Raw genomic sequence first — 26160 nt, forward strand, 5'->3', positions numbered from 1 at the left:
TGAATGAAAATGGGTTCTATGGGTACCCACGAGTCTCCCCTTTACAGACATGCACACTTTCTGATAATCACATGCAGTTTGGGGCAAAAAACATGCAGTTTCTTGCATGCTGTAGAAATGTGTTATTTTCACATATTCTAAAATGGTGTATTTGAATATTTCTGCATACTGGGGTTTTCTTTGATTCATGCAGCCTTGTATGGGATGTACTCACTATAAACAGCTTCAATGGTGTAGGGAACATCCAGCTTGCCGCTGGAAGCCAAAGCCCCGAGGAAGGCTGCAGCATCGTTGGTGCTCTGGAAACACTCGCTGGACTGCTGGAAGCACTGACGGTTGTCCACCTCCAGATGGACGACTGAACTATAGAGAGAAAAGACAGCACATACAGAGTCAAATGCCGGTCCATTGTGAAATCTTGTAAACTGAATCATTAAAAAGTGTATTACAGTTAAATAATGAAATTGAATATTCTTGCTCACCCCACTATCTGTAAGTGATCCAGCTCCCTCCTTGCTCTCCTGCTCCCGTCTGCCACGTCAAACAGGCTCCTCTTCACCACACTCAGCACCTTGCCAGGAACCTCTGACCACGAATCCACCGAGCGCTTAATGTTGTACTTCTTCAGCTCGTGTTCGTTCCCGTAGTACGGGTATACCATCGTCTCGCCCTTGGCGTCCTTCCTGAATATCACGTTGGTGCGGAGGAGGCGGCTCAGCTCGCGCAGGAAGCCGAAGGAGTTGTTGAGGAGCTGCTCTGGGGTGATGTGGACCACCAGGACCAGCTGGCCCACGGCGAGCTTCTCGGGCATGTTGTTGGCGCAGTCCAAGCCGTCCCACTCGCACTCGGCGTTGTTGCAGCCCTGGTCGCAGTGGCCATCGGCGTAGTGGTCCTTGCAGTACTGGTCATACAGAGGACTGAAGGAAAAAGGTTAAGTTAGGGGTATGGCAATAGAAATTAATTAAATTCTCATTTGAATCTTGTCTGATTTATAGATATAAACACTCACTTGCACTGTCCCTCCAGATTCTGGCAGTCAAACCCGTCGTAGAGACATCCAGCGTTGTCACACTGCGAGTCGCACTTCCCATCGTTGAAGTAGCGCCAGCACTGCAGCGCGGCCGAGCAGTTCTTCCACGGGTCGTCGAAGTTGAGCGAGCAGTCGCCGTTGTCCCAGCCGCACGCGTGGTTGTTACAGAGCACGTCGCAGTACTTGTTGTGCTTAGCCACCTCGCACAGCGAGATGTTGCAGGTGACGTCCACCTCCGACGGCGGCAGGATGTCGTGGCCGAATCCTCCCGGGAAGCTGTAATCCAGGATGTGGCAGCGGAGGCCGTTGAAGTTCGTGGGGCAGACGCAGTGGTAGTATGGCGCCTCGGAGGTGTATTCACACGTGCCGCCATTGTAGCAGGGGTTGGAATTACAGGGGCTGTCGGTGGGATACTGGCACTCGGGCCCAGTGAACGCCGCGGTGCATAGACACTTGGGACTCTTGTTGCCGGAGATGCAGGTGCCTCCATTGCGGCAGTGGAGGCTGCCGCAGGCCTGGGCATCATATTCACATGTGGAGCCAGTAAAGCCCTGGACAAGAAAAAAACAGTTGAATTAGGATTACAATTTTATTTTACCAAATACTCCAGAGCTCAATATTTTAATAAAAATCTTTTATGCATACCTCCTATGTGAGGATGTAGTTTGTGGTGCACGGGCATAAGTAAAATAATATAAAACTCCTCTAATGACAAAACATCTTATTAGAAAATCATGAATAAAATATATACAAAGTGTGAGGCTGGTTATGGTTTAGAGATCTTGTGTTTTTCCTTATGTTGGCTAGAACATTTTGTAAGTGAAGTTATACAAGTAATACTATTATTTTTTTATTCTTATTGTTGTCATGATTATTATTACCGTTTTTTTTTTTTTTAAATCATAATTATTGTTTTTTTATTATGTATTTATTTATAATATATAATATTAATTTTATTATTCATTATTTATTTAATTTTTTTATTGTGCATTTATTTATTTATTTTTAAAAGATGTCAGTTAGGCCTCAGGGAATAAAAGAGTGACCCCAGTCTCTCATCCTCTATAGTTAAAGGATTAAAGTAAGGTTAGAGTAAGGGATCTAGATCTACAAAGATCTGTGTGTGTACGTGTGTGTGTGTGTGTGTGTGTGTGTGTGTGTGTGTGTGTGTGTGTGTGCAGGAGTGTGTAGGGACTCACAGGAGGACATTTGCAGATGAAGCCGTATGGGGTGTTACCGGCTACAGCGCAGGTTCCTCCATTGCGACACGGTTTTCCCTTACAGCCATCAAACACGGTGTCACAGCGTTGACCTACAGAGGAGTTCAGACACAAACATTGTTAATCTTAATGTGCTAATACTTTGTTTAAAGAGTATTTGGGCTGTCCTCAACCAAATAAATTCTTAGTCGACTAACACTTGATGAGTGGATTTAATCAACGGATCTATAAAAGTGAGTTTCTCCACAAAGAATTACACAAAAGCACCACTTTAAATATTGTGTTTACGAGAGATGTGCTCATTAAGTTTCTTGGAAATAAGTCATTCAGCATGAAAAAAGTAAAAAAAACGACTATTCGATTAAAGAAATCTTAGTGGGCTAAGACCAAAACGACAGATTAGTCGACTAAGAGGGGCAGCCCTAAAAAATATCCTCATATTTTCCACCGAGATTTCAGTTTAGGGCGGCAACTTTTAATTATTTATTTATCTGTTGACTATATTCTCGATTAATTGTTTGGACCAATAAAATTAAATTCAATCTACTATCACATAAAACAAAGAAAAGCAGCAAAATTCTCACATTTAAGAAGCTGGAAACAAAGAATATTTGGTATTACTGTAAGCGATTAGTCAATTATTACTCAGAAATGGACTGAGAAGCCTATTTCTCCCTCTTCCCTTCTCTAAACTGACTCTAAATGTCTGACAAGCTTCCCCTCTGAGCGGCTGCGTACCTGTGTATCCTGTGCGACAGTCGCAGCGGTAGTTATTGGTGAGCTGGATGCAGCTGTGCGTGCCCGGCGGGTCACAGGGGTTGGACAGACACTCGTTGACGTCTCCCTCACAGCGCTCCCCTACGTATCCTGCAGAGCAGATGCAGTGGTAGCCTCCGACTCGGTCCACGCACTTCCCTTTGTTGAAACACTTGGGCTCGTTGGTGACGGGGTCGGTGAACGGGTTGCAGTCGTCGATGTTGATCTCACAGTGCACACCTGAGGGAGGGGAATCAAGTAATGTCAGCTTTCAGTAGTTCAGAAAAAGGGAAAATTGTACTCCTTCATGTTTTTTCAACATTCCTTATCATACAGGTAATTCCTACATATCCCAGAATGACATTCAACAACCCTGAAAACATTTAAGAGGGCTCCATGCATAACTGCCTGATCTAAAGCCACAGAAACAAAACAATAGTGGAGGAAAAAAACTGCCTCATAATTTTCTTAAAAATGAAAAACATCTCATGTCTGCATTGCATTATGGTCCATTGAGGGTAAAGTCAATGGGAAAACTCACATTTCTGCCTCTTATATGATTCTTTCTCTCTGTGTGATTGCAGTCTGATGGTGTAGCAAAGTAAGTGCTCGTCATTTTTGCTTTTAATAAAAAAAATATTACAAAAAATGTATAATATTATAATAAATCTATAATACAATAATTCAGGTGAAAATTTGATTTGTAAAATTATATTTGTAGGGCAAACACTGCATTTACTTTAGGGGCTGCAACTACGGATTATTTTCATTGTCGTTTAATCTGTTGATTATTTTCTTGAGTAATCGATTAGTTGTTTGATAGATATTTGAAGATATTCAGTTTAATGTCATAGAGGAGTAAAGAAACCAGAAAATACTCTCATTTAAGAAGCGGGATTTTTCCTAAAAAATTACTCAAACAATTAATCGATTATCAGAATAGTTGGCGATTAATTTAATAGTTGACAACTAATCGATTAACCGCTTAATAATTGCAGCTCTACTTCACTTTCACACTGTTCACCTTCATAGTAAGAGAACCTCTTCTACTGTAAACTGCAGTGATCAGTGTCTACATGCAGGAGCAACTTTTGGATAGAAGGACATCAAATCCAGGTGAAATTTGGTGAAATTTAGGCTGCAACCTAAAAAGATCAATTGTGTTAATGCGTGAAAGAAATTAGTGGTGTTAAAACAACTTTGTGTAAAAACTGAAAACATTGAGCCTTAAAAATCATCTAAAAAAGGTATTTTTTAAGGTTGATTTTCCCTTAACTATATTATTTATTTATTACTTAGTTTCTTCCTCTGTCTCCAACAACATGTTGCATTTTTTTTTTGGATACACCCGACTCCACTGGCTCTTTGGGCTGACCTACAACACACACTCCCTTCATGTGTGAGAGAAAAATCAATGGCGTATTTGACAAGTGAGAGGGAAGGATGGAGGCAAGACGGGAGGAGGAGTTTGGCAGACATGCCCTGGATGCTGTTAAGCCCTAATTAATGAAGCGTGGAGACGAGGAGGGGAGAGGACGGAGAGGAAGAGCGGTGTGGAGGAGTGTGCGTGGGGTCCGCTGACCTTGGGTTCCCCGGGGACAGGAGCATTTGTAGGTATTGATCAGGTCAATGCAGGTGCCCCCGTTCTGGCACGGCTGGGAGAAACATTCATTGATCTCGTCGGAGCAGTTGGTCCCCACGTATCCTGGCAGGCACTGAGAGAGAAGAAGAAGAAGAAGAAAAAGAGGAAGACAGAGGGAGAAGAGAGAGGAAAGTTTAATCAATGACATGAAACAAAGATGGTTTTTGTTTACCTGGCTGTTTTCTGGCCTCCATCCTGCCAAGGCCAGCAGATCCTTTATTCCAGAGGAGATTAACAAAGCAAGCTGTTTGTCTTCTATTTATAACCAGGCCTCTTCATTAGGACCGCCTAGTGTTGTTTCAGCTGTACACCCAGGCATTTTAACTAATTCATCATACAAAACTGAGGTTTGAGATAAACCAATATGATTGATTTGATTTAACCAAAACAATGTTAATTTTGTCAGCTATTTTAGATTTAGTAAATTATTATTATTATTATTGTAAAAAACAATAAACAAAAGAGATGCATAGTTTTCTTCAGTGCTGTTACCTTGCAGGTGTATCCACCTAAAAAATCGGTACAGGTGGCTCCGTTCTGGCAGGGGTTCGGAGTGCACTCGTCCACCTGCTCCTCACAGTAACTTCCTGTATATCCCACCTGGCAGTGGCAGTAGTGAACGTTTCCTGCATCCAGACACTGACCCGAGTTACGACACAGATGGACGACGTCGACTCCTACGCAGAGAGAGGATGAAGATGGTGGGTTTTTCGTTTTCACCAACACACTAATTCACACTCAATATTGTGATTTTAATACGCAAAAAAAGAACACCTTTGGCCAAACCCTGGTACCATCTCCCATCTTACCTCTCTGCTTGGCTGCCACCTCACAGGAGACGCTTGGGACGTCGCAGTAGAGTCCCCTCCAGCCCGTCTCACACTCGCAACTATACGTAGTGCCTGTCTGCCAGCAGGTCCCTCTGTTCTTACAGGGTGACGAGTCGCACCAGCGAACCAAATTCTGAATGGTGCAAACACACAGTATCTACTCAGTAATTTACTTTTACCAATATAAAATATCCCAGTTTTGATTTGGTGATTTGCAGGTCAAAAGAAGTATATAAGTCTAAATTAAAAAATGCACGTATGGATTTAAATATTATGATCTACATTTTTTTTTTTTTTTTATAATAACGCAGAAGTAATAATTCAACCAGACACAAAAACAGTATCTTCCCGCAGGCTGTCACTCTGATGAACACTTAATCAGTCATACACTGTCAATAACCTTCTAAAACCAAAACATCCACTGCTGCAGTTATAAATTTGCCTATAATTTACTCTTTAATGCATATTTCTTTTTTTTAATATGTAAATATCATCTGTCAATATAAAGCTGTACATTAAGAACCCAAGTCATCTGAAAAACATGAACTTTTTGAACAAATTCAGCTCAGCTTTTACCTAGACATCTTTTGACCTGCAAATCACCAAATCAAAGTTTACTGGAATACTTAATAACACTTGATAAGAGAAGTGACTGAAGTAAAACCTTAAAGACAAACAGGCTAACATCTCCGTCCTCCTACCTGGCAGTTCAGTCCTACGTATCCGTGTGGGCAGGTGCACTTGTAGGTGCCGTAGCTGTCCTGGCAGGTGCCGCCGTTCAGGCACGGTTTGGAGTCGCACTCGTTGATGTCGTGCTGGCAGTAGCTCCCAGTGAAGCCCGGCGGGCATAAACACGTGTAGGTGTTGATGCCGTCCATGCAGCTTCCGCCGTTGAAGCAGGAGCTGCAAAAAAAAAAAAAGATAAAAATGTTGTAAATGAGTTGTAAAGTATTCAGCAGCTTTTTAGGAAGAGGAGAGCAAATCAATACAACTCTCATTACCTGAAGCTGCAGGCTAATTCACATCTGATTTGTTCACATAAAGTTAACAAAGAACAAATATTTATTTTTTCCAGATATGCCCAACTTCAGTGATTCTCAAAGAGGGGGGGGGGGCGGTGAAATAATTTGTGATGAATTATAAAATTGTGCTGCATCATTAAAAAGCATGTATCTACAAATGGGGGCGCCAATTTGCGCCAATAAAACAAGCATATTGTGTCCATTACTCCGACCCACGTTAGCTTTGGGCCAATAAAAACTCTGATATGATTGTGACACACAGGAGTAAGTTCATTATTTTTAAGTTGAAGCACTCACTGACAGTCAGTCTTAGACTGGTAACTTTCAACATCTGGATTTATTAGGACTATGTCAGTCTCTCTACTGTTCATTTCTTTAAATGCTTTTAAGATCAATTACTTGAAATGTAAGTTATAGATGCTCTCAAGTTGAGTCCAATTGCAGTTTGAATAAACTCACCTTCTGTTTAAAAGGCATATAAGTGGTATTAACATTCAATAACATTGCAAATTTCCCCGCTGTGGGACTAATAAAGGATTATCTCATCTTATCTTAACATGATTCAAATTGAAATGTGTTTCTGTTTATCACTATGAAACAGGTCTTAAGTATCTAGGTTGAAACGTTTAGAATACAAACAACTACTATAGCATCTAAGATTACAAATGGTAGTAAGCATGATCGGTGTTATGATTAAGAAGGGTCCCTGGCACAACTCTACAGTTAGAAGCTCAGTTAGAGTACAGACTGCTTAACCTCCGGTTTATGGGACAGCTGCAGTGTAAGAGATGTTGAAGTGTACATCCATACTCCACCAGAGGGGGCAGTGGTGGACAAGAAAATGAGCCCTATATTATTAACAAGTGGATGAAAATGAACCTGTTGATCTGAGCAGATGTCCTCACTCACCAAGGACCAGTGATCATCTGTCTCATCTCTCAAAATAAAAGCTGTGGGGTTTAAATATGATACTCTTAATATGACACTTTGTGATGTGTGTGTACCTCTCAGTGCAGTCAGGAGTGTTATTTTCACAGTGGATGCCGCTGAAGCCGGCCGGGCAGGTGCAGGTGTAGCTGTTGACGCAGTCGGTGCAGTTGGCTCCGTTCTTGCACGGGTTGCTCTCGCACTCGTTGATGTCCTCCCCGCACTTTGTGCCCCGGAAGCCGGCCAGGCAGGTGCACAGGAAGCCGTTCACCTCGTCTTTACAGAGGCCTCCGTTGCTGCAGGGGTCTGTGGGAGGAGGGGATGAAGGACTTAGCTCAGCGCATGTGTTTTGAGGTCTTTGTAATGAGTCGACAGTGTATTAATGAAAAGAAGTAAAGGGAGAGAGACTGGAGAGCGTACTGGGCTTGCAGTCATCGATGTTGCTTTCGCAGTTGCGTCCGGTGAAGCCCGGTTTGCAGCCGCAGCGGTAGCTGCCCAAAGTGTTCTGGCATATCGCTCCGTTGCGACACGGATTCTTCACACACTCTTTGATGTCCACCTCGCATGTTTGGCCTTGGAGGGGCGGAAAGAGGAAGATAAAGTAAACACACCTCTTCTTTGAAATGGTGGCACAAAACAAATACATGTGGGTATCAGGATAAGATAAGACGACACTTAGTTGATTCCCAGGAGGGGGAATAAGTATGTACAGTATGTCAGATGTCTCCAACCAACCAGAGCTAATTTGACTAAATGAAAGTGGCCGAGAGCTGCTCATACCACCAAGTTGTACTTCCCCAATACAGACATAATTGACGTCTTACTTTTATGGTCCTTTAATAATGTTTCAGCCATGGCAGTCATCACCTCTATCACAATCCCGCCATAGGCGAAGGGCATTTTTGTGTTTCGTTAGGACACACAGGTATGCAGACATTATTGTTTACCTTGCCATCCTTCAGGACAGACGCAGGAGAAGCTCTGATAGTCCTCCGACTCCTGACACACTCCTCCGTGCTTGCAGGGTTTGGAGCTGCATGGTGCCATCAAGGTTTCACAGTTCTCTCCTGTAACACACAAACAAAACAACACACACACCTTTAATCAAAAATAAATTACATTTAGTGATGTGTTTAACGTTCACTCTCACTGCGCGATATCATGTAGGAGTCATGAACTTGGAGATAACCCAACCCAAATGGACACAGAATCATCTTTCAATCAGTGCTATCAGAGGATTTTAGCCAGCTTCTGTCAGTATTAGAGGCCTGCGGAGACGTTTCCCTATCTGTTTCCATAACACACGGCTCGTACGGGAAGCCGGCTCCAGTTTCCGGCCATTGTGAAGCCATTTGCTGTTCTGTGAGACAGGAAGCAGGCAAACAGGAAATGTGTCAAGCACCCCGTTCCCACCCCGGCACAAGCAAAGGCCTTTTATTACTCAAAGTGCTGTGGATTTTTCCGAAAAGACGACTCGACAAATAGAAGAAAATTTGCCCTTAGACTTTCCACCGTTATCTGTTTTGACAAATAATAATGAGATGACATGAAAATATTTTCCACCTCTCTTATCGGGGAATGCTTGGGTATCGCAGAGGAGCAGAGTGAGTCAGAGGTTTGGTGCCTTTGAGGAAATCTTGCTGTTGAACTTTACTCGAGAGTTATTTCATCCGCCGCACGTTTTTCCTCTTTAATAACTTACAGTACACAGGCTGTGGAAACGGTCAGGACACCAGGCCAACACATGGGCGTATCACATATTTTCAATAATATTTTCATACCTGTGTAAGGCAGGACACAGTTGCACTTGTAGCCTGCGACGTCGTCGATGCAGGTCCCCTGGTTGAGGCAGGGGTTGGAGGCACATTCATTGATGTTGGTCTGGCAGTTCGGTCCTGCGGTTAGAACGGACAATACATTACACACACTTCAGTTTAAGATGAAGGTCAAACGGTCAAGTGGCGTGGAAGTTAAGTGTGGTTTGGATGACAAACACACACAATACGAGCCAAAACTTCAACACACATTCATCTACACAAACACTGACCTGTGAATCCCATGCGACAGGTGCAAACGTATCCGCTGGTCATGTCCTTGCAGGTGCCTCCATTCATACATGGGTTGGATTCACACTCATTGTTGTTGATGTCGCAGTTTTTGCCGCTCCAGCCGGAATCACACAGGCATTTATAGCTGACGGGGAGAAAACGTGGGAAAATCTCTAAATGTAGATACATTCAGTGCAGATGCAACGTGCTGGTGGTTCTATAATTTAGATTGAAATATGGTTTAAAGAGTATTTCTCTGCAGTGTCTTGGACCAGTTTGTGGATTGCCTCACCCGTTGATCTTGTCCTCACAGTGGCCGTGGATGCAGGGGTTGCTGAGGCACTCGTTGACCTGGGAGAAGCAGGTGGTGTCATGGTAACCTTCTGGGCACACGCAGGTGAAGCCGTTGATGCCATCGATGCAGGTGCCGCCGTTGTGGCAGGGGTTGATGGCGCACTCGTCGATGTTGATGTTACACATGGTGCCTACGAGAAAAGAGAGGATACTTTGTTATATTTTCTGGAGGAGTCTTTAAGTGTCAGTTCTCAATTTTGGTGAAATACGTTTATTAGCTTTCTTGGCGAGAGTTAGATGAGATTTCCTTTGTGTGATCAAATTCTATTTATTTTAAAGATATGCATTGGAGATTATTAACAAAATTTAAAAAAAAGTATTAAAATTTAAAAATGTAAAATAATGTAAAACCATTATTAATTGACAAAAGTTAATTATTATTATTATTATTATTATTATTATTGTTAATAATAATAATAATAACAACAACAATAATAATCATAACAGATACAAAAATAATAATCAATTATATTAAAAAATATATAAATAAAAAATATATGAATATATATTTAAAAATTTAGATGAGAAGATTGATACGGCGTACATACAATAAAAGTGTATTGATCTTCTCCTCTAACTTTCGGCAAGACAGTGAATAAAAGTATACCCCAAGATGTCAAACTATTCCTTTAAATGATGTAATCACATCACAAACTGTCTTTAATGGTTTATAGACAGTGAAGTGAGAATCATTTCTAAACACCTGTTAAACAGGACGATTTTGAACATTATGTGAATTATTATTTTAAATGCACAACGGCAACTCACACAGCAACGCACAAAGCAGCCGCACAATGAAGTCCATATCTCAGCGCAGCGAATGTATCAATTTCCAGAAACATGAGGGGTTTTAAGTCGCCCTTTGTCGGCCACTTGAAGCGTCGACGCCATTCAGCCTGGTGCCACGCATAGCATAAAGGCAGCCCATTTAGCTTTAAAGCAGGGACCGGCTTCCAAGCTTTTAAAAGCTCAACTTTCAGGAATCTTTCAGGGAATCTTTTCTCCTGCTCAAATCCCAGGTGACCGTGTGTGCCAGAGTGTGTGTGTGTGTCCTCTCTTTGTGCGGGAGGGCAGCTCGCGGTGTCCTAACAGCAGCAGGCCGGGGACAGGGTGGAGCTGGAAAGTGACACCGGTCGAGCCTCAGAGGAGCGTGCTCACTCGCTCGCCATCTGCCGCCCTCCCCCCGTCAAGACCTCTCAGTCCTCCGTCCGTACGTTTCCGTGCTCCAATCCGGCAACTTAAACACTCATTTTGTGTACTGGTCACCTGAGACGGCATCCAAGTTTAACCCCGCTTAAGTTAACTTTACATTCGCGGAGAGCCTTTCTGCAAATTGAAATGATTCAATAGGTAGAGAGAGAGAGAGCGTCACCTCCACCACACTAACAAGGATCAACTTTTACATCTTATGCCGATTGCCGACCTTACACTAAACGACTTTTCAAGTGATTTCACTGTTGCAGACATATTTCCAATCTTGATCGTTGAGTGTAAAGTGGTCTAAAAACTCAGTCCAAGCTGTCTTTTAAGTCTTTTCTCATCTTGACGTGTTGATAAAATCAAACAAGTTTAATATTAGCGCAAGTTCAATGACACGAACGTTGTCAACAACCAATAGGTGCGCTCTCTCCAGCGCCAAACAGGAACAAGCAAACGGGGTAGACAGTAAACAAGGAGAAACGGATTTCGTGGGCTGCAGCAATTTCTGTCCACTTGTTTCTCAACAGTTTTTCCTGTTGCTTACCCGTGTAGCCGGGTTCACAGGCGCACTCGTAGCCGTTGATCTTGTCGATGCAGGTCCCGTAGTCACAGGGGTTGCTCTTGCAGTCGTCAATGTTGATCTCACAGTTGATTCCTGTCAGAAAAATTGCTTTCAGTATCCTCGAATTTTAGAAGAAAGTTTAATGTTTGCGTCTCTATTTTGTATGTGCGTTACCTGTGGTGCCCTTGGGGCAGCTGCAGATGTAGGCGTTCTCGCGGTCCTGGCAGGTGCCTCCGTTCCTGCACGGCTGGCTCAGGCACTCGTTGATGTTGGTCTCGCACAGCCGGCCGGTGTATCCGGGGCGGCAGTGGCAGCTGAAGGAGGCCAGGCCGTCGATGCAGGTGCCGTAGTGGCACGGTCCAGAGTAACACTCGTTGATGTCCGTCTCACAGTGTATTCCAGAGTAACCTGGAATAAAAGAGGTGTTTTATTTTGAGCTGATGATCCTTTTTATTACCTTGGTCATGTTTTTTTTTTAATATATAAATAATAATTTCCATTCCCTTTTTGGAGGGCCTTAAATGTTTCTACTTCTGTAATTTGTTGTATACCTTCAGTGCACTCGCAGGTGTACTTGTTGGGTCCGTCTGTGCATTTGGCGCCATTTTTGCACGGCGTGCTGGCACACTCGTCTATGTCTATCTGGCAGAGGTTCCCAGTGAAGCCTGGAAAAACAACAAGAGGGTGTTACTGTGTGCATGTGAGCATGAAGGAGCGCGAATGTGTGTGTGTGTGTGTGTGTGTGTGTGTGTGTGTGTGTGTGTGTGTGTGTGTGTACTGTGTTCTCACCGTTTCAAACCAGTCCCACTCATAATCCTGAACCCGTACTATAAGAGCTCTCAACGAATCAGAAATCTGCATGTTAATTAACAACTGCGCAACACTACAAACTCTCTATTTTCCCTTTCACTTCTTTTCAGCACGACTCCAAAAGGAGACGGGAGAGTGGGGGAACCGATTTGTTCAAAGCGGGGGGGGGGGGGGGAGGCGCGGAGGGAAAGAAATGAGGGAAGAATGAAAGTTGCGAGGCCTCCTGACCGAGAGTTAAGAGACAAAGGAGGGCCTGTCTGCTCAACGCAACGCCAAACTGAGCCCGTTGCCTCCTTTTGTCCCCCAAAACTTTTCCATCACAATGTGCATTCTCCTGTCTTGCTTTCACCCGTTCTCCGCCACCCCCTCCACTCCCTGCCCGCCTCGAAAAAAGAACCAGTTTGACCTTTGACCCTCCACTATTCAAACTCCTTGTCATTCAAAATCAACCAGCAGGCTTTCTCCTTTCTTTCTCCTGGAGTTATTCTCATCGCTGATATTTTCGTCCCGTCTCCCCTCTGTCACCTGATGGTACAGTCCGAGGACTGGTAGGATGTTGTCTGATGAAGAGATAAAGTTCTACCCCCCCTCCTCCTCTTCCTCCTCCTCTACTACGCCACCGCAGGAACACACAGGTGGTTTAAGCTATAAAGACAGACTCAGTTGCAGCTAATCCGGTGAGGAAATATTTGTGTGGCTGGCGGCGAGCTGATTTCTCCCAGTGGACTTGTGCTAGACCCATTCACTGAAGACTGCAGCGTAGACACAGTGGAGACATGCATACAGGTGTGTTTTCAGTTACACACAAACTGTGGTTAGAAAGTATCAGGGGCGCAGAAAAAGAAGAAGTTGCTTCAAAATAATATAAATTTGGTACCACTTTCTAATAATCGGTTTTGAGTCAGATCTACTGTCTTTATTAATGGATAATAAATCATTTATTAATGCTTTATAAATCACTTTTAAGCTATTAATAACAGCAACTTTACAACTGAACTATTAATGATTACCAATATTTATAACAGTATAATTACCAAAAAGAAAGGATAAACACCCACCAAAGGGCATTGCCATCGTTTATAAAGGCTCAATAGTAAAAAAATAATTCACTAAAGCTTTATAAATCAGTTATAAGAGAGTAATAAGAATTTTTTTTTGGGAGGGACAGACTATGAAAAATCCCTTTGGCTGTTCTCTTTGGTAATCATGCAGTTATAAATGTTAGTAATCATTAATAAATGGTTAAAATGCATTTTGGTCCAGATCCTCCTGCAGCCTTTTTCCAGGAGGTCAAATGATCAAATCAGTAATTTTTCACAACCTGGCAACCCAAAAGTTGTTTTTATTAATGGCTTAAAACTGATCTATGAAGCGTTAGTAAAATATGTATTAGCCAATATTAAAGCCATTTAGGGCTGCAACTAACGATTATTTTCATTATCGATTAATCTGCAGATGGTTTTCAAGCAGGGCCGGTTTAAGGCAGAGACCATATGGTCGCTTAGGGTGCCATCTTCTAGGGGCCGCTGGTCGCCCTCTAAGAAAATAAATATATATAGGTTTTAAAAAAATGCCGGTGGGCCGACCTTCCTCATTTTCTGCATTGATGTAACATATGAACAAATAAATAAAGAAAGAAAGAAATACACTTTTCACCCCGGTAACTTTCTTGCATTTTCTGCCCAGCTGCACTTATTTGATAATAAAAGTGTAAATTGTAGTGAAACTGACACACTTTTAAGCCAACAATATCAAGGACCAATTGTTTATTTATTATATAATAAATACAGTTATTTATGAAAATAAAAATCTTAATTAGTGTTGCAGCCGCTCTACAGGGGGCTCCAAATCCAAATCCCGCCTAGGGCAGCAAAAGGACTAGAGCCAGCCCTGTTTTCAAGATTAACTGATTAATCATTTGGTATAAAATGTCATAAAATAATAAATAAATGTCCATCCCAGTTTCTCAAAGTCCAAGATGATGTCTTTAAATGTCTTCTTTTGTCCAAAACCCAAAGATATTCAGTTTAACATGATATATAAAACAGAGAAAAGCAGGCTGAAAACATCATTTTCTGCCATTTTTGCATGAAAAACTACTCTAACAATTAACCGATTATCAAAATAGTTGCTGATTATTTCTCTGTCGATCGACTAATAGATTAGTGGCCTAATCGTTGCAGCTCAAAAGCCATTATAACCCAAATCATATAAACTTTCTCTTCCTCTGAGCCCCATTTATTTCTCTAACCGAAGAGTTTGTATGCACAGTACTTGTTTTAATATGTATATTAATAAGACATTATTTAGAACCTATAAACACTTTATTAAGGGTGACTGTCTTATTAGGAAGTGGTACTAAATATCTTTTTGTGTCAGTAATTTTTTTTACTTCTATCTCACTATGAAGTACGCAGCCTGAGACAACATATGATTTTGGCACAGCCCTAGAAATGAAATGCTAACCACACACAAACTACTCAATAAACAATAAACAAAACAGCCAATGTCATAAAATACAAAACTTCAATGACAAAAACAGTGTTGCTGTTTGCAGGCCGAGAGGGGAAAACAACACCAGTCTGCCAGTTTTCCAGCAGCGGGAAAGAAGCCCGAAAAAAAAGAACCCTCAGCGGTACAAATTGTTTTTTTTGCCAAGATGTGATGCAAACGTTACGTTTCTTCACAGTTCAGCTACAGTGCCCCATGGAAGAATTCCTTCAGAGACACACACATGCATCCACACACAAAAGCTGAACACACACACACACACACACATCAGCCAAAGAGGGATTTATCCCCAGACTGCTGGAATCAGACATTTCAATGGCTCTCAGTGGGGTTTCCATGGCTATTCCATGTACAGAAATAATAAGAGGGGACCCTCGCCTCGGGCCTGGCTCGAAACGGGGACAAATTTACATCTCAAGCAGGGCGGTTAAGACCCCCTTCCCCTTCTTTACCCCTCCCTTCCTGCTGCAGTATAACGGTCTGTGCATCTCAACACCAACCCCCCCCCTCCATCTACCCTCCCAAAACAACACTTTCACCGCCACCACCACCACTTTGTGCTGCTTCCTCACATAACCCTCTCTCACTGTCACACAGTTTTCTTAGGCGTTAAGCTCTTGTGTTCACTCTTGTACCCCCTCTATCAATTCAAAAGCTTCCTTGTTGGGGTGTCTCTCTTTCTTTCTTTCTTTCTTTCCTTCTTCCTTTCTTTCTTTTTCCTCTCACCAGGAGGAATCCTGCCTCGCTCCACCCAGGCCTCCTTTGATCCACCCGACTCAGAGCTTACTCTATTTTCCTTCCCCGAAAAAGAAAGAAATCACTTCCACCTCACTGATCCCAATGAAAGAATGCAAAACAAAAAAAATTGGGGGAGTTTGAAGATCGTTCCTTTTGCTTTCTTCTCTTCTCTCTATCCAAGATTCAATAGTTGCATTCCTTCACCCCGGAACAAAACATCAATACCTCACGTCCAAATAGTGTAACTCCAATGGCATTTCTGGTAAGAAGGCTGAAGCAAAACAACTAGCGGCCCTTAAAAATAGACCAAACGACTACCTCATTCGCCATCACAACACAGGAAATGTCATTTTACAACAGCAGCTCTGCTTGCTATTATTAGCTCTCCCTTGTTCCCAGTCACAATCAGAAAGTCTTGTTTAGATCCACAAGTTTCTGCTCACTCATCAGACTTTGCAGAAGGGATAAGAAACTTGTTTCAAAAGTTCAAACTTCCCCGAGCCTTTCCCTATAGATTTTTTTCCTGCGTTCGTTCTGGGCTACCCGGGCCTGCGTAAGCCTGCCTCAGGGCTGGGATTAGTGCCCGTCCAGGAAGGTGTTTGTGTGTGTTTGTGTTTGAGTGAGAGAGAGAAAGAGAGAGAGAGAGAAAGGGTAAGGTAGAGAGAGATCGACCTCTGTGCCCCCTGGCCCGACGCCTCCTCCCTCCCTCCTCTCCCCTCCCTCCTCCGCAGCAGCGCGGCAGCCTCACCTGTGGGGCACTGGCAGTGGAAGGCGTTGATCTTGTCGATACACTTGCCGCTGTTCAGGCAGGGGCTGTTGGCGCACTCGTCCGTATCGATCTCGCAGAACTCCCCCTCGTAACCTGGCCAATTAGCAAGGGAGGACCAGGAGGGAGATGGATTGGTTAGACGGAGACACAGAGAGGCATTTTCACACTGCTGTTATATAAATATACTGCTGTAACTGATTTTAACTATTCACAGAGGCTACATGAATAATAGTAGAACTGCAATTATTTTCTCTATATTGAAAAATGGCCATCATAATTATTTTTAAGGTGACATCATCAAATTGCTAGTTTTGTCCAACCAACAGTCCAACACCTAGAGATACTCTTCACATAAGACAAAGAAAAGGAGCTAATTCCTCATCAATTATAAATAGGGCTGACCCCTATCGAAGCTTCGACCGTTGCCATGGTAATCGACCTCTAATTCAGTATTTGAATGCTTCGTTTTTTTTTTTCAACATACATTTTTATTAGTTATTCTCAGACGAATATCACTTTGTTATGTGTAGAGATGCGTTTGTGTACAGTAGTGCGACAGCGGCACTGTCCCGAAGCTTCGAATACCTTTGAATATTTTGTCACCAAAGCTTTGAAGACCAAAAAAATGGTATTCTGGACAGCCCTAATTATAAAACAGTTGCCGATTATTTACTAATCAATTAATCAACTAATCGTTTCAGCTCTATTTTTGAGATTAAACAATTAATAGTTTAGTTGATACAGTGTCAGAAAATTGTAAAAAATAACAATCACAATTTCCCAGAGCCCAAAGTGACACCTTAAAATGACTCATTTTATCCGAACAGTTCAAAATCTAACGATTTTCAATTTACACTCATGTAAAACAGAGAAAATCAGTAAATCTTCACATTTGAGAATCTAGAAACAGTTTTTTTTCTCTTTATAAATGGTGATTAAACGATAGTGAGTCCATGTTTGTAAGCCTTGATTTACTGTAAATAGGCAATATGAAGATAAACACATAGTTTAAGAAAGTCCACTATATCTGTATTTTCATAGACTGTATATAAGAAGTGGACGTAGTCACCATGATGTTACCCATTGGTTTGTGCACTACAGTTGTGAAGAGTTTTTTTACTCTAAATGGGACCATAATTTACTAAATGAACATCATGCTGTATTGAAGAAGACTTGAAACTAGCGATTGAGACCATAAACTCATGTTTACAATGTTTACTGAGGTCATAAATCAAGTGAAAAGTAGGATCATTTTCTCATAGACTTCTATACAATCAGACTTCTTTTTGCAACCAGAGGAGTCGCCCCCTGCTGGCTGTTAGAAAGAATGCAAGTGGTTGCCGTCTGGTAACGACAAATTCTGTGTGGTCGTGCCTTGGGACAACATGAAGAGCTTTGAAATGTGTTAAATGTCACTACAAGACACGGTCCAATAGCTAAATACCCACATTTTCTGTAATAAATCTCTCACAATGTCTTACCTGCCATGCAGATACAGTGGAAGTCTCCTATTTGGTCCAGGCAGGTGGCCTCATTCATACACGGGTTGGACATGCACTCGTTGATGTCCAGCTCGCAGCGCGCCCCCGTGTAACCCCGCTGGCACTTACACGTGAACGAACCCTTGGTGTTTATACACTTCCCTGCGTGCTCACACGGGTTGGAACCTGTTTGAACAGATTAACACTTAATAACTTCACCTAAACAAGCCGTCATGTATGCACACGACCTAACAAGGAGCAATTTGACTGTAAAGACATGACAATGAGATGATTTGGGTGGTTTAGCGAAAGCCACGGCTGTGTGTGATTACGACAATAATACCTCTGGGGGTGTTATTTACTGTGATTATGGGCACAATTACGGGCACCGAAGTACCCGTAATAACAGGAAAGAATGAGCTTGTGAAATGCTGTTCTTGACAGTAGCAACTGTTGAAATGTGCCTTCAATTATTCAGATTTTTGGGCTCAAACTAGACAACAGACAGAGAGTTTGTAGGTCAGATGGTGTGAGTTTTACCCAGTGAGCACTCGTCAACATCCTGATCACAGGAAGCTCCTAAGTATCCTGAAGGACAGGTACAGAAGTGATTCCCGCTGACGGGGTTGGTGTCACAGTTGGAGCCTTTCTGACAAGGGTTGCTGATGCAGGCGTCGTCCAGCTGGCACAGCAGTCCTGGTACACAACACAGAAGATGCACTTCACAATACTGGACTGAACATCCTCCCGTACAGTATAAAGTATTCAACAGATGTACGACTATAAGTACACATGGATGTATTTAGTTTGAAAAAGCACAAAGTTAACGTCAAAGATTTTATTTTATTTGTGGAAGAACAAGGAGGTTAAAAAAACGTCCCTCCAGCAGAACAAACTGATGGACGTCATCACATTAGCATCAGTGAGAAGTTAACTGAATGTCAAAATGTAGAAATTATATAACGTGTCATTTGTACGCTGCAAAAAAATATATACCTGTGCGGCCGTGGGGGCATTCGCAGTAGAACGAAGCTACGCGGTCATGACAGGTGGATCCTTGGTGGCACGCGGCGCTGGCACAGTCATCGATGTTCTCGCTACAGTCGTCCCCAGTCCAGCCGTTCACGCACACGCACTGGTAGCTGCCGTAGGTGTTGCCGCACGTGCCGCCATATTGGCAGGCGTTGGGCATCAGCAGGCACTCGTCAACGTCCTCTGTGCAGAGCTGACCTGTGGGAGGACCAGGGGTTAGAGGGTTAAAGTTGGTTGATATCCCAAAACACTTTATCTGATTAAAGTGATAATAAACTTTATAATAACTTCTCTACACAAACCTGTGAATTCTGGTTTACACTGGCAGTTGTAGGTGTTGACTCCATCTACACACGTCCCTCCGTTATGGCACTCGTGACCTGGACAGTCATCAATGTTCTGGTTGCAGTTTTTTCCTGTAAAACCTGAAACAAAGAGAAAAACATAAGTAACAGTCTCCTAACGGGGGCTTCAGATTTTCAGTTACTCCACCGTCTCTATTTACAACAAAGGGAGTGAAACTGACTACAGTTAAATGTGGTCAACTGTCTTTTTCTTCTGAAGAACGAAGGCAGCTTTACCCTCTCGAGGTCTGTGGTAACGTCGCCATGTAATAACATCCACACTGCTATACAGTTACACAAGAGGCAGCCACTGGACTGTACATGTGGCATGTTGGGTAATATAAATCAAAAACAGTACAAGTCATCACGTCTTTTTGGTCATCTTCATCAAAACTTGATGATGTTTTCTTAAACAACTGTTTGTTTACTTCTGGATTCATACAGCTAATAAAGTTGACTGTCAAAGTTAACGCGATTATAACGTGTAAATGCAAATTCGTTTTAATGCCACTAATTTCTTTAAGGCTTTAACGCAAAGTTTTTAGCTTATAGCGGACTCAATTTTAAAGCTACAGTGAAGATACTGAAGATACTGAAGATACTGAAGATACTGAAGATACTGAAGATACTGAAGATACGCGATCGGACGGTAAATAATGCTCCAAACTTGCACAAAATTTTGGTGAGGATAAACTGGCATGGCAATTTTCAAAGGGGTCCCTTGACCTCTGACCTCAAGATATGTGAATGAAAATGGGTTCTATGGGTACCAACGAGTCTCCCCTTTACAGACATGCCCACTTTATGATAATCACATGCACACACTGAAACACTGACAGCTGTTGAGTTTGCCATGTTATGATTTGAGCATATTTGTTATGCTAAATGCAGTACCTGAGGGTTTCTGGACAATATTTGTCATTGTTTTGTGTTGTTAATTGATTTCCAATAATTAATAAATACATACATTTGCATAAACCAAGCATATTTGCCCACTCCCATGTTGATAAGAGCATTAAATACTTGACAAATCTCCCTTTAAGGTACATTTTGAACGGATAAAAAAATGTGCAATTACTTTGCGATTAATTTCGATCGACTGACAGCCCTACTTAAAACTTGTGCAACATTTTATTGAAAATGTATATTTCTGCAAAATAAAATCAGTGTTAATTGCTTTCAACTACTGGACCTTTACGCAAATATATTCAAGAGGATGTGACAAGAGTTCATAATTCATCAAGCACCAGTAACTCCGTTACATCATTCGTTGCTGCTTCACACCAAAGACTCCATTTGTGTTTGTTTAAATTAATTCATTTGTTTTTTATTTATCCCTGTGGTGTTTTATATGCCAATATGGTGATGTAGAGGGAGGTGACGTGCAACAATGGTCCCTATCTGGACTTGAATTTGGGATGTTGTGATTACATACATGCCCAAATGGAGGCATTTATTGTTTAGCGGAGGCATGACGTGAGTGGTTTGTCTACAGGAGAAGAAGCAAAAGCAGGCGTCTTGATTTTGTCAAACTGTATTCATGAAAATGTTTTCTGTTATTGCATCTTTATGGTGTTTAGAATTATGAAACATGAGGAAAGTATGAAACAAACAAGGCACCCTGTGGAGATTTCTTCGAAACAGTAAACATGTTAGGCCTCGCTTGGGAGTCTTCTTCCCTGCATTTTGCTTTTCTAGCTTTCTTGGCGTATTACTACCATCTGTTGATCAGTGTGAACCCATTGGCAGGAATGTGTATTTTGCATCACCACAGTGCTTGGGTGCATGCATGTGCGTTTAGAGGCTGACATTTTTTCGTTTATCCTGTGGGTCACGGGATTCCTGTGGGATTCCTGCGGGATGGGACTCAATTCACTATTCATCACGTGACTGGGACGGGACAGGAAAAAAGTCACGGGGGGATCCGGCACAGGAATCATAATAACAATAGGTCAGTTTATATATATAAAAATATGCAGTTCAAATATGAATAAACACGGGAACGGGATGGGATGAGAGTCATTCTTACGGGACTGGGGCGGGAGTGGGATGGGACAGGAGTGAAAATCCACTCCTTTGTGTCCTCATTTGCCTGCACAAGATAAAACGGGTACCCACTCACCCAAACATTGCTCCCTGACACTACTCCAATACTTTAAGGATAAAGAGCATCGGCTAACTAGCTGAAATGTTAAAGCTACTACGAGGAACTTTAAGTTTGTGTTTATTTTGGCGGTCCCTGTGGACAAAAGTGGTAGTGTTTTTCCGAGCACCAGAGTCCATTTAGAAAACCTCTCATTTTACTGCAGCAAGGTCTGACAGTCTGCCCCGCTCAGTCCTGGTTCTGGTTCTCCCGTGCCTCCCTTCTCTCCAGCGGGCCCAGCAATACGGACTGGGCATCCAGCAGAGTGATGTCACTGTTGGCTCCCAGCGGGGGCTGGCGGAGCAGCGAGGCAAAGCTCTGCTCCTGGCCGGAGGAGGCCAGGCCGCTGCTGCCGGGAGCAGATCTCTCCATTGGAGGTCAAAGGTGCCCCGCTGGGGTCTGAGCTGAAGGAGTTTCTAGTGGAGCTGCATGATTTTGTGTGGAATCGGACCCGGTGGCGCCAATGACGAGCATTAATAATAACTATATATAAATATCCAATCTTCTCCCTGATGGTCTCGTTTGCTTATGTAGGTCATATAGAAGTATTAGTTTTAAACCAGTTAAAAGTTCTTCAAAGTAACTTGAAGTTTAAAATATATTGGGAGATTTTTCAAGGACGAAAAGAAAAAAATACGAGAGGATTTTCGAAGAAGACGTTTCGAGGAACAGCTTGTTATGGACTCGGTGGCGACAAACAAAAACAAGGCGAAGTTAGTCTGTGTGAAGGTGGTGGGCAGCAGGACTAAAGTCCCAGCAGGCTTTGCTTCACTCCGCTATGTGGAAAGGATGTTGTCCTTTGACCATTTCCTTATGATAAGCTCCGATGTCTTCCTGCTCTGCCTTGTTCACACACTGTACACACCAAAGCAGAAACACACACCTATGTGTGCACACACACACACACACAAGCAGGAACAGCCCTGCCTTAAATGACATCATCGCTTAAACAGCAACTAGCAGGCAGTAACATTTAAATTCAACTTGAGAGACTTCAGGAACATTTCGAGATGAACAAACTGACTTTAATTCAAGAGGATCACGTGATTCATGTCGGCTGTGATCGATATTTCACCTCAGCTCTTTTCCTGAAACTTAAGGACTTTTTCTTCTTCATAACAAGAAATTACGTAAAGGCCTGGAAACACCCGAAAGTGGCACAGAGAAAGTCATCCGCCCATCTTCACAAAATACTCACGTCTAGATAGCTTGGTGTCGTAGCAACTACTTGTAGAGCTAGTATGTAGATGACTGTAGCAGACGAGCCAGCTGCTAACGGCTATTCACATGCTGTACCATCGATTTCTGTCTCAAACCATTCCCTTTTTGTGAAGCATTTTATACTCTGACAGAGGAGGTTAAATAAAAGTGGATGGTGCAACGGTGCTGGTCACACCATCATATAATTCACACTGATTTAAATGGTGGTGCGACCGGGCCTTAAAGTGATGAAACAGCAGAGACCTCCTCCCTAACCATGAATTAAGTGTAACCACCCTACCTGGCACACAGGAGCATTCGTAGCTGGTCTCTCCCCTCTGGATGCAGGTTCCTCCGTTATGGCAGGGCGACGGGTTGCAGGGCAGGTAGCGGCTCTCACAGTGCTTGCCCGTGTACTCCAGCGGGCAGTGGCATTGGTAGCCGCCGACCTCGTTGATGCACGCGCCGCCGTTCTTGCAGGGCGACTGGCTCACGTCGCACTCGTTGACGTCCTGCTTGCAGGTCTTTCCGGAGAAGAAGGCCGTGCAGGTGCAGATGTAGTGGGACTCGATGGCGGAGCATTGGCCGCCGTTGGCACACGGGTTTGAGGCACAGGGGTCGGCTTGTTGGCACAGTTTACCTGAGGGAGCAGAGAAATGATGTTCTAGTATAGGCTGTGCTAGGCTGTTTTTCTCAGGGTTTCTTCTGTTTGACAAATGACTGATTTTGAGAAATCTGTAGCTTTTTCTATTTTCCTATCGTGTTTATCATCTTGCGTCCCCTCAGATATGTCTTACGATCACATTCGAAAACCGCTGCTCCACTGCCATAATACTATCGTGCCTTACCTGACCATCCAGGTGGACAGCGGCACTTGTACGTCTGGAGACTCTCCAGCTCGCAGGTGCCTCCGTTGCGACACGGCGAGCTGATACAGACGTTGTTGATGGGCGTCAGGCAGCGGCGGTCGGTGTAGCCCAGTCTGCAGGTGCAGTTGAAGTCCACCGTGTTCAACTTGGTCACGGCGCGGCAGGTGCCGCCGTTCATGCATGGCTGGTTGGTGCACGGGTCACGAAACTGGCACCTGCTTCCTACGTATCCGTCCCGGCACCTGAGAAAAAACACAGGCAGAGAGGTCAGCAACATGTTTTTTTGCAGAGGGCGTCAGCTCAGGGAGATAAATGACATCTGCTGACTGTGATATGCGTCTTTATCTCAGCTTTGACCCTTATTTACAGATTTTCTTTTCTTGTATCTGAGATTTTAAGTATTTAATGTTTCTCCCAGAAGTTTTTTCCTTTATAACTAAACACACTGTGCAGCTACTTGATCCCACCAAAACAGTAACCGGGCTCAAATAAGCTCATATCACCATTTCACAACTGTACACGACGACATTTCCACTTCCTTTCTCACGCTGGCTCGATTAATTAAAGTATGACTGCTTTGAAATTCTGGACTTTGGGCCCCATTTAAATAATTATTTATCAAACAAAAGATTATGAAGAACCACCATTATATCATGAATACAAACAATTTACTAATGATCTAATAAAAACCTTCTTTCCACAAGATATATTGGTCTACTAATAAATGTCCCTTCCTTCTTTATTTTCCTCATTTAAAATTAGCATTACAAAGAGTGGAATTGGTCAAAGGGAATTCCCAAACACTATTTTCATCCATCCAGTCTTTTTTAAACTCACGGATTGAAGAGTTCACAAGGGTGAGACAACAAGGGTCATCCCTTTGTGTGCTACAGTGCTTATAAATCAACTGTTCTAGTAACCAACAGGACTAACGATCCATTTCTCTTAAACGATGGTCCTGTCCCTGCTGTTTTTACAACGCGGCAACACGGTCATGAGAAAGTATGCTTTAAATGGGGCATTCGTCTTTCTGCTGTGGCCCCCCCGCCCCGCCAACAATGTGTTTCGGGCTGTAAAGCGGAGTGGAGGGAGAAGGGGGGGAGGCAAACTCCTGTGATGTTTCTCACAGGTTGCGTCCGAGTCATAAACACCGCTCGGACCCCAGCGAACAAGTTCCCAGAGAGAGAGAGAGAGAGAGAGAGAGGGAGAGAGAGAGCTGCTGCCGATCTCAGGGACACATTCACACATTTACAATTACAATGAGCCGAGTTGAAGGAAGTCCCCTGAGGATACGCACGGCTCAACAAAGAGGCCACACACACACGCAGAGCATCCACACTCTCATACCTACACAGTGTGCAGTCTTTTACACACACAGGAAGATTACGCACAAAGACTATGCACAGGATTTTGTATATTTACAATTGCATGCATATCCACACATAATACTTTAACACTCTGCAGCATAAAGACTAGAGCGGAGGTGTTACTACCAACAGTTTTGATATCTGATTAATCAGTTATAGGGCTGTGTATTTGCAAGAATCTGGCGATACGATACGTATCATGATAGAGGGGTTACGATTCAATATATTCCGATAAATTGTGATACTGTAAGCTAGGGATGTCACGGTGAGGAAGTTTTCCCACCGGTTAATAAACTGGTGACAACACCAGTGACGCTCAATATACTGTATGTAGCGCGCTTACTTTGATCTTTAACGTCGATAAAAAAACATGTCCTTGTTCCAGCTCCTTTTTATGATTATATGCTGATTTTATCTTGTTTTTTTAATCACTGAAGTCAGACTTCTGTTAATGTTTAATGTTTTCTCAACACAAGCAGTCATACGATAACTTTGCCTATATAAAATCAGCAGAATCACTGTAGGTTTTGAATCTCTGAATATGTGATTAAAGGAATAGTTCAATACTTTTCCCAAGAGTATAGGGCTGCAACTCACTATTATTTTCATTGTCGATTATTCTGTCGATTATTTTCTCAATTAATCGATTATCTGTTTGGTCTATCAAATGTCACAAAATGGTTAAAAATGACAATTAGTGTTTCCCAAAGCCCAAGATGACGTCCTCAAATGTCTCGTTTTGTCCACAACTCAAAGATATTCAGTTAATAATCATAGAAGAGTAAAGAAACCAAAAAATATTCACATTTAAGAAGCTGGAATCAGAGAAGCGATTAATCGATTATCAAAATAGTTAGCGGTTAATTTAATAGTTGACATTAATTATCAGCTTAGCATTAAGATTATTATCAGATTAGTTTAGCATTAAGACTGGAAACGGGGGGAAAAGTTAGCGTGACTAAGATAACAAAATCCACCTACACTACCAGTATCTGTCACTTATTGTGTCAAAGTGTCTAAACACAAGCAGTCCTACAAAAACTTTGACTGCTAGATTGTCAGAAATGGTTATAAATCAGTAAATATCTTATTAAAGAATAAGCAAACAAGAGTACGAGTTAGACCAGGCATTCAGTGCCAACTGTCAGCACTTGACAGTTTCAATACAGAGTGTGCTTCAGTGTGTTGAGGCCCTTTTTGCAGCTCTATTTGACACCAAAACCAACCACCTCAGACCTGCCACATTAGAGCCTCCCCAGCGCCACATTCCCATATTCATCAACTTCAGACATTCAATACTGTTGT

The 26160-nt window shown here is 42.7% G+C and overlaps 1 protein-coding gene across 2 annotated transcripts in view; it reads right to left on the reverse strand.

Annotated features, from left to right (window-relative positions):
- Positions 1–26160, reverse strand: part of notch1b (notch receptor 1b) — a 50263-nt gene that overhangs the window by 9285 nt on the left and 14818 nt on the right. For both annotated transcript variants that reach the window (XM_074639026.1, XM_074639025.1), the window contains exons 3-27: positions 23468–23730; positions 22921–23259; positions 19235–19357; positions 18897–19130; positions 18441–18596; positions 17901–18086; positions 16399–16512; positions 12143–12256; positions 11766–11999; positions 11574–11684; positions 9768–9960; positions 9475–9620; positions 9209–9322; positions 8375–8494; positions 7848–8000; positions 7505–7733; positions 6180–6381; positions 5458–5611; positions 5141–5325; positions 4589–4721; positions 2989–3246; positions 2230–2342; positions 1010–1581; positions 483–917; positions 215–363 (exon numbers count right to left, since the gene is read on the reverse strand). In XM_074639026.1, the coding sequence (XP_074495127.1) occupies positions 215–363; positions 483–917; positions 1010–1581; positions 2230–2342; positions 2989–3246; positions 4589–4721; positions 5141–5325; positions 5458–5611; positions 6180–6381; positions 7505–7733; positions 7848–8000; positions 8375–8494; positions 9209–9322; positions 9475–9620; positions 9768–9960; positions 11574–11684; positions 11766–11999; positions 12143–12256; positions 16399–16512; positions 17901–18086; positions 18441–18596; positions 18897–19130; positions 19235–19357; positions 22921–23259; positions 23468–23730 (5030 nt within the window). The remainder of the gene's footprint in view (positions 1–214; positions 364–482; positions 918–1009; positions 1582–2229; positions 2343–2988; positions 3247–4588; positions 4722–5140; positions 5326–5457; positions 5612–6179; positions 6382–7504; positions 7734–7847; positions 8001–8374; positions 8495–9208; positions 9323–9474; positions 9621–9767; positions 9961–11573; positions 11685–11765; positions 12000–12142; positions 12257–16398; positions 16513–17900; positions 18087–18440; positions 18597–18896; positions 19131–19234; positions 19358–22920; positions 23260–23467; positions 23731–26160) is intronic.

This window comes from Sebastes fasciatus, chromosome 6, assembly GCF_043250625.1.
Source record: "Sebastes fasciatus isolate fSebFas1 chromosome 6, fSebFas1.pri, whole genome shotgun sequence".
NCBI lineage: Eukaryota > Metazoa > Chordata > Actinopteri > Perciformes > Sebastidae > Sebastes > Sebastes fasciatus.